The sequence below is a fragment of the Rana temporaria genome, chromosome 6 (assembly GCF_905171775.1).
Source record: "Rana temporaria chromosome 6, aRanTem1.1, whole genome shotgun sequence".
Classification (NCBI taxonomy): domain Eukaryota; kingdom Metazoa; phylum Chordata; class Amphibia; order Anura; family Ranidae; genus Rana; species Rana temporaria.
The window spans coordinates 146,494,538-146,503,878 of NC_053494.1; the positions used below are offsets into that span (position 1 = coordinate 146,494,538).

The window sequence follows — 9,341 nt, forward strand, 5'->3', positions numbered from 1 at the left end:
GTTGGTCGTATGAAGCCAAAATTCAGGCGTATCTTACTTGAAGAATAAGGCGCATAGATACGACGGCGCATCCGTGCACTTACGCAGCATATCAGTAGATACGTCGGCGTAAGTTCTTTAAGAATCTGGGCCTTAGTATTCAAACCCTCAATGGGGCAGATCCACAAAGGTATTACGGCGTAATTTGAAAACTCCCGCGTCGTATCTTTGTTTTGAATCCTCAAAACAAGATACGACGGCATCTCGGCTAGATCCGACAGGCGTACGTCTTAGTACGCCGTCGGATCTAAGCTGCAATTTTTCGGCGGCCGCTAGGTGGCGTTTCCGTCGAATTCCGCGTTGAGTATGCAAATTAGCTATTTACGGCGATCCACGAACGTACGTCCGGCCGGCGCATTGTTTTTACGTCGTTTGCGTTTGGCTTTTTCCGGCGTATAGTTAAAGCTACTGTTATGAGGCGTACTCAATGTTAAGTATGGCCGTCAGTCCCAACTCGCATTTTGAATTTTTTACGTTGTTTGCGTAAGTCGTTCGCGAATAGGAATTTGCGTAGAATGACGTCACCGTCGTAAGCATTGGCTTGTTCCGGTTAAATTTCGAGCATGCGCACTGGGATACCCCCAGGGACGGTTAAAAAAAAACGTTGTTTACGTCGGGTCACGACGTATTTACATAAAACACGCCCCCATTACATCCATTTGAATTCCGCGCCCTTACGCCGCAAGAGATACACTACGCCGCCGTAACTTACGGCGCAAATTCTTTGTGGATTCTAAGTAAAAAAAATAAGTTACGGCGGCGTAGTGTATCTTAGATACGCTGCGCCCGGCGTACAGATGCGCCGCTGTACGAGGATCTGCCCCAATATCTCTTCTATTTATCTCAATATGCATACATAAATTACCACAACATTAATATTCTAAAAAGCATGTTAAGTTGAAATTGGTAGACGATATGTTGAAATGAGGAACTGTCACTTTCTAAAAAAATAAATGATAGGATCACTTGGCACAATAACCGCAGAGTTTTTTTCCAAACTGTTTAGTGACACCAAAGCAGAGCTGGGGGTTATCTAAACTATTAGCCTGCCACTAAACCATCGACATGACACAGATCAGGCTTGACTGCTGGAACACAGACCTGCCATCTGCCTTGACCCAGAGCTGCCTATTTTAGGCCGTGTCTCAGCAGGAAGCATTCTGCACTGCCCACACTAATACCCCGGCTTTCTACACTGGGCTTCAGCTAGATCTAGTCTATAACTATAAATACATATTTATATATAGTGTATGACGGGGTAAGAAGCTTAGTCCCATAAGAAAATAATTCTTGTAGATGATTAATCAATTGAGTGGAGGCCAGAAACATAGTCATCAATGGTTCAGCAATGAGTGTGACTTCTAATGAAATCTCCCCTAATCCACTGAAATGAAGTTCATTGTAGACATTAAAGGTAATTTGTAAGGAGGAAATAGAGTTGCCTGGGAGTCAGTATTTGCCCTGCAAAAAGTATACAGATCAGCATTCTGACCTAAAGTAGATGTAAACCCGATTCATGAAATTTGAGCTGGGTACATATATCTGCAGTATTTTGTTATCTCTCTTCAATGAGCTAAGTCCCAACCATTCCTCTGTTATCAGCCTGATAACTCCTGACAAATTCTCAGACTTTTTAGACAAAAGCAGACTGAATCTTCTGTCCGGGGAGGTTGCTAAAATAGATTAGCAGAGAGCAGGTCCTATTACAAAACACCTCTGAGAGTCTCTGCCTATGATGAGAGGGGGTGTGTGCCTTTCCTCCAATCAGCAATGTTAGCTATCTTGGCTATATGCCCCGACATCACACTCTGTGTTACCTGGAAAGAGAAAATCTCCTAACACGATCTCAACTTTCTAAACAGTATATAAATATGAAGACAGCAGATATACATGTAGCGCCCCCCTTACTTTCAGTATGGGCACTACGCTAAAGTTAGTGGGGAATGGGAGACTTATTTTTCTCCCATTCACAATTTTCTAAATTGGGCTGCTGTCATTCCTGAACTGTCCTGTAGGTCAGTTTGCGCTCAAGGGGTGTTGTTTCCACCCCTGGGCGACAGCTGGCGCTAGAGGGGTTCTGGCAGAGCCGCTTTTCCCCAGCAGCCAATTGGAGGCGTTTTCCCTCACAGGGCATGCTGGGGGAGAGTATATCTGTTAAATGATAAAAAGAAGGAGTTGCGCTTAAAGCCTTATGGGTATGATAACCATAAGTTCAATCATAGTGTAGTCCCACAGTGATGTGAACACACCAAAATCAATAAAATAGGAAATGTCCAATATAAAAATAAATCCAAATCTGTTGATGTTGCTGGGACAATGGTTGGATTGATCGAAGTTCAAGCTGACCCTTACCAGAAATGTAGATCCAGAAGGATCAAGCTGGGCAAAAGGTAGTAGCCAATACGTGGTCCAGACCAGACATACTTCAGCCAAGAGTATATCTGTGGCAGACGGCATTTTGTGTGGTTCTTCGCGGGTTCCAGGTGTGGCACCCACCTTTAGGGTGTGCGCATCCAACGGACCCCGGCGATGGCCTTCCAGGCCGGGGTCGCATTCTACGCGGAGCTCCATGTTCCTGAGAGGGGCCCAAGTGACTTACTGGGTCCCCCACTTTGCTGAGAAGATCCCAGGCTGTATGCCGTTCGATGGGGGGTCGGCTTGAGGAGAACCCGGAGGCAGGTTGTCCAACTGGGCTTAAACGAACCACCGGGGATCTGGTGAACGGAAAGTTGACAGGTACACTATTGCTGTCATCCGGTGACCTATGCTTAATCTACTGGGAGGATTCGCTCAATCTCAATCTGTTCATTTAGCTCATTCAAGTAATTGGCCTGTGGCAGAGGCCTGTTCCTCCCAGAAACCTAAAGTGACACTTCGGCTGCCAGGCTTGTGGCAGGAGTCACTTCACCCACTCTGGCTAGAGTGGCGACGGATTGCAATTGATACTACTGAGAGCAGGATTGCTCAGTTCATATCCAGGTCTGATACTGCAAAGTTCTCTCTTGCTTCATCAACCTTTTCTCCTCATTTGATGTTGATGTTGGCCATGTTGGGCCTGGAAATAAAGCATTTGAAAACCTTGAGGCCCCGTACACACGACCGAGTTTCTCGGCAGAATTCAGCCAGAAACTCGGTCGGAGCTGTATTCTGCCGAGAAACCCGGTTGTGTGTACACTTTTGGCCGAGGAAACCGACGAGGATCTCGTCAGGCCAAATAGAGAACATGTTCTCTATTTCCTCGTTAGTCAATGAGGAAACTTGGCTCGCCGAGATCCTCGGCGGCTTCACAAGGAACTCGACGAGCAAAACGATGTGTTTTGCTCGTCGAGTTTCTCGGACGTGTGTACGGGGCCTTATTCAATGACTGGACATTCACTCACTACTCTAAGCTACTTTACTTATCAACCACACCCCTAGACAACACTAAAAGGGTAACTTAATATGCCGATCCCAACAACAACCAGCGGCCTCTGAGGGGGTAATGCTACACGCATATAAAACTTTTATGTAGGGAGATTTGGTTCATCCCTGTGTATGATCTGAGGCTGTTCACTTCACTGGGTGTATGGAGGGTTTACATCCACTTTAATATGACACTAAACAATATCCTTATTCTTCTAATAATCGTTACTACTTCATGGCTCTGTAATCTATTTTTCATTACACTGTTTCATGCTCTGTTTTGATATCTTCTAGTAACATACTCTATGAGCCCCTGAACCTCTCCTTTTCCCCTCATTTCCATTTGTTTGGCAGGAGCAGTGCATTAGTTGCAGTCAGGGCTTTATTTCTAAAACAATAGGTGCTGGAACTCAACCACGAACACCCCCAAAACCCCCACACACACCTCACAAACAGTAGGAGGGTCTTAAAGGGGAATTAAATACCAGGATTGCATTACATACAGAGTGCAGAGTTCAGGAGGGATGCACACAGAGTGCAGAGCTGTCACTTGTAAACACAGAAACTGGACTTCTGTGTTTACAAGTGATTGTGGTGAGCAGGCACCAAAGGATCTGAGCCAGAGGTGGTGGAACTGAGTTCCCCCAAGTTCCCCCTGAAAAAAAGCCCTGGTTGCGGCGGTGGGGCAAGGAGGAGGGGGGGCTGAATTTCCGGGTTATCTCGCCACGGTAAGATCACCCGGAAGTGGGAGCGGGTACCTGTAAAAAACAGGAGGAGGCACATAAGCGGAGCTTCCACTTTTGGGTGGAGCTCCGCTTTAATTTGGACATACAGTGTTTGATTTACTAAGTGCAAAATATGGTGCAGCTGAGCATGGTAACCAATCAGCTTCTAACTTCAGCTAGTTCAATTAAGTTTTGACAAAAAAAAAAAAAAATGGAATCTGATTCTTTGACTCTAAACGGCACAGATGGGTGATTCCCCCAGTTGGTCTATTGCTGTAATGGCGAACCTTGGCTCCCCAGATGTTTTGGAACTACATTTCCCATGATGCTCAACTACACTGCAGAGTGCATGAGCATCATGGGAAATGTAGTTTCAAAGCATCTGGAATGCCAAGGTTCGCCATAACTGGTCTATTGTATTCTGTCAGCTGCTGACAAGGGCTGTTAGAACACCCGAACGGTGGCTGCGTTGAACTGGAATGCTGCAGCTGTTCGACCTGAAAGTTTTTCAGCAGGCTTCTTCAATAAAATTTGATCGATTCATTGACTTTTATTGGATGGAGCAGGACCAGAAGGGCAACCCACTGAGCGAATTTTGTCTGGTTCATCAGGAACTGGCCACAATTCACTCAGTGTATGGCCAGCTTTAAGCCTCATACACACGATCGGATTTCCATCGGACATATCCGCGGATTTTTGTCCGAAACTTGTTCTGCATACAGACGGCAGAACTTTTTCAGCCAACATTCACAAAACACTGTGGTTTTTCTGCTCTTTAGCGCCACCCTTTGGGCAACTTCTGCTAATGTTGTCTTATGGTTAGCATTGGTTCGGAGCATGCATGTTTGTACTTTGGATTTTAGTCCGAGAGACTTGTGTACACACGATCGGATAATCCGACGGAACACATTTGTTGTTGGACAATTTGAGAGCATGAACACCCAACACAACATTTGTTGTCGGAATTTCTGACAACAATTTCTCCGATGGAGCAATACAGCCGGTCAGATTATCTGACAAAACACGTCCATCGGACAATTGTTGTGTGTATGGGCCTTTACTTTCCTTTTTGTTCAATTATTTTATGTATGAAGGAAAGAATGCAGTTGAAGGAGAGTGAGATGTCTTTGTGCAGCAGGAGGAGCGAGACCGAATACCAAGGAACCTACAGAGGACCTACAGAGAAGGAACTCACCACTGTCAGCATCTGCACGGGTTGTAAAGGTACCAATTTTCCCCTAAATAGCTTCCTTTACCTTAGTGCAGTCCTCCTTCACTTACCTCATCCTTCGATTTCGCTTTAAAATGTCCTTATTTCTTCTGAGAAATCCTCACTTCCTGTTCTTCTGTCTGTAACTACACACCGTAATGCGAGGCTTTCTCCCTGGTGTGGAGTGTCGTGCTCGCCCCCTCCGTTGGACTACAGGAGAGTCAGGACGCCCACTAACACACAGCCCCTTTCTCTATCTGCAACATAGAGAGCGTCCTGACTCTCCTGTAGTCCAAGGGAGGGGGCGAGCACGACACTCCACACCAGGGAGAAAGCCTTGCATTACTGTGTGGAGTTACAGACAGAAGAACAGGAAGTGAGGATTTCTCAGAAGAAATAAGGACATTTAAAAGCAAAATGGAAGGATGAGGTAAGTTTTTTTACCTTTACAACCCCTTTAGTGAATAAGGTGAAGTTGTGCTGACTTCTAGCATCCAATTATGTACAAGCAAAAATGATTATTAGGTAGATTCAGGTACGTTGGCGTAACTTTGCGGCGGCGTAGCTTAAGGAATTTAAGCTACGCCGCAGTAAGTTAGCGAGGCAAGTACATGATTCACAATGTACTTGCATGCTAAGTTACGTCGGCATAGCCTGAATCGGCGGGCGTAAGGGCACCTAATTCAAATGTGTTTGAGGGGGGCGTGTTTTATGTTAATGGCACTTGACCTCACGTTTTTTACGTTTTTTTTTACTGCGCATGCGTCGGGCGCCTACATTTCCCAGTGTGCATTGCGGCTAAGTACGCCGCACGGGCCTATTGATTTTCACGTGGACGTAAACTACGTAAATCCCGATTCACGGACGACTTACAAAAAACTACGTAAAAAATTCGAATTTCGACGCGGGAACGGCGGCCATACTTGACATTACTATTCCAATAGAGCCTAGCTCTAACTTTACGCGGCCTATCTCTTACGTAAACGGCGTAAAAGTACTGCGTCGGCCGGGCGTACGTTTGTGAATCGGCGTATCTCCTCATTTACATATTCTACGCCGACCGCAATGGAAGCGCCACCTAGCGGCCATCCAAAATATTGCAATCTAAGATAGGACGGCGCAAGCCGTCGTATCTTAGATATGTTTAAGCGTATCTCTGTTTAAGCATACACTTAAACATAAGTCGGCGTAGATTCTGAGTTAGGTCGGCTTATCTACTGATAAGTCGGCCTAACTCTTCCCGAATCTACCTATATATATATATATTTTTTTTTCCCTAGCTTGTGATTAGGTATTCTTTGCATAGCAAACGTTCACCGCATTTACTAAGCTAAGTAAAAAGTCCCTTTGCATAGTGAGCGCTCTCTACTCCTTTAGTAGATCATCCCCCAATATGTCCTTTGTTTTTTTTTAAACTGTAACGTCTTCTTTGGCAAAACATCATTTTCCATCTGACGCATTTTTTTTTTTTTTCTTTTTAAAGCTGAACACACAGACTGCAAAAGAAGAAAGACAGACTGCCTATGTAAACAACCACAGGAAGGGTTAACAAGGCTTGATTATCAGGGACAGAAGGCTTAGGACATCTTAATGCCTGACAGCAGCACCAGGTGACGGGACAGCTGAAAGGGCCTTGTCACAATCTGAGGTTGGCCATATGACAAGGAATGAGGAGCACTCCTGGGAATGGCTCATTCTTTCTTTTGGCCTTTAACCCCGTATGTACCAAAGAAGTTTCACGCAATATCTGGGAACTTTTCTTTAAAATGACAGACGCACGATATGAGATGTTGAGAGACAAGCAGTCAGAAGATGGACTGATGGCAGCCAAATGCCCCCACATTTCTGTACCAACTAAGGGATACGTGGGCGCAGGGCCGATCCGCCCTATAGGCTCACTATGCAAGCCGCTTAGGGCCCCGCAAAGCTGCGGAGGGCCCCCCAAATTACTAGAGGCCCCGTCTGGTGAGAAGTTATTTTCAGCTCCTCACCCCGCTTCTCAACTCGCTGGCTGCATGGGAGAAGAGGTAAGAAGTCAGCACCCCCCGCTTCTCACTTTAAATGGAAAATGGAACTTCCGCTTATCCCACTCCTCACCCCCTTACATGCCACATTTGGCATGTAATTTTTTTGGGGGGGGGAGTGGGGGCTTCAGGAGAACGGGACTTCCTGTCCCACTTCCTCCTTCCGCCGAGGGGCTGAAAAGGCGATTAAGCTTAATCGCCTTTTGGCAGCCCCTCCCTGTAGGCGATCGCCTAGGACACGTGACAGGTCCTAGGCAATCGCCTGTCCAATCAAACAGCGCAGCGCCGGTCGGCGCGCGCATGCGCAGTGGGTGCCCGGCCTTGAAGCCAAAAAGCTGTCACGGCCGGGTGCCCACAGTGACAATGAAGACGCCGGCCGGCGAGGGGGGGAGAGGAGCGGAGCCCCGGCCGGCGCGTCGCTGGAACGCTGGAGCAGGTAAGTGTCTGTTTATTAAAAGCCAGCAGCTACACTTTTTGTAGCTGCTGACTTTTAATAAACTTAAAAAATGGGTGGAAAACCCCTTTAATGTAATATGTAATTTCCGCCAGCAGAACACCCCCTCCCCCACTTCTTAACTTTAATCTTTAATGTGACATGTCACTGTCGGCAGCCCCCCCACTTCTCAACTTTAATCTTTAATGTCACTATCGGCAGCCCCCCCACTTCTCAACTTTAATGTGACATGTCATTTTGCTTAGGGCCCCAGGGAGGTCAGGATCGGCACTGCGTGGGCGGCACATTGTAGGATACATTTGGATATATTACATATTATTATACTCAAGAACACACATCTGATTATAAAACAGATCTATTGTGAATCCCATCACTCACCTCTCGAGCTATCTGATTCAAGGCATGGTCCTCAGCAGACAGTCTTTCCCGGTTGGGGTGTCTTTTCCTACCGGTGCCCTGGGTGCCCATCTCAGCTCCGAGCTGGCAGTGGTAAGAAGAGAAGGGACAGATCAGTTCGAGATCCACATGCAGCCCTCGTTAGGTAAACCCACAGCAATAGAGCAGTCCACGTCAGTGATTGTATCAGCGCCAATTTGGTGATGAAGGGGGTGGCGTTGGCCTCCACAGCGTGGTCTCCTATAATCCCAATGACAGTTAATACAATAATGTAGGCTGCTTTTTTTGGCTAAAGCGGTAACGCATTCCTGTCTTCTTTTTTTATCTGGTACTTACAGTGACAGCGTGTCGCTCCTTATCTTCACAATGCAGTCCGGTATATGTGTGTCTATGGTTCTGCTGTCCTTGTCACAGCGTGTCCTCTACTGATCCCGTCCCCGCTGAGGCTGAGTATTGTTTCCTTGGATGCAGATACCTGCTTGTCGTGTCTCCTGATTACACCAGATCTAAGCCCACTCTTGTTATACTATCCCCCCTCCACTCAGCTACTGTTCCCAGCACTGAGATTGCAAAAGGAAATGGGTCAGATGCTCTTCCTCTCTGCAGGGTTCTCCTCTATGTCTCCCTCCTCTATGTCTCCCTCCTCTATGTCTCCCTCCTCTTTCTCTCACCTCCTCATCTCTCCTCTCCCCCCTGAGCTCTGCAGCTGACATCAGAGGGTGGGGAAGGAGGACATGCCAGGGGGAGGAGGATTTCATAGTAGACGCGCAATTTGATTTCAGAGAACAATCCATACATTCTTACAATGAAACCATCCATCACATTAAGGAATCCATGAAATCAATGACAATTACACTATCACCACTGGCTATATACAGTGTTAATATATATATATATATATATATATATATATATATATATATATATATACACATATACATATACAGCATCTCACAAAAGTGAGTACACCCCTCACATTTTTGTAAATATTTTATTATATCTTTTCATGTGACAACACTGAAGAAATAACACTTTGCTACAATGTAAAGTAGTGAGTGTACAGCTTGTATTACAGTGTAAATTTGCTGTCC

At 46.1% G+C, this 9,341-nt stretch overlaps 1 protein-coding gene across 1 annotated transcript in view; it reads right to left on the reverse strand.

Annotated features, from left to right (window-relative positions):
* LRRFIP1 (LRR binding FLII interacting protein 1) overlaps positions 1-8,878 on the reverse strand; it is a 175,163-nt gene extending 166,285 nt beyond the window's left edge. Inside the window, exons 1-2 of the mRNA XM_040358490.1 lie at positions 8,587-8,878; positions 8,233-8,490 (exon numbers count right to left, since the gene is read on the reverse strand). Coding sequence (XP_040214424.1) covers positions 8,233-8,322 — 90 coding nt within the window. The 5' untranslated portion in view covers positions 8,323-8,490; positions 8,587-8,878. The remainder of the gene's footprint in view (positions 1-8,232; positions 8,491-8,586) is intronic.
* Between the last annotated feature and the right edge of the window lie 463 nt (positions 8,879-9,341).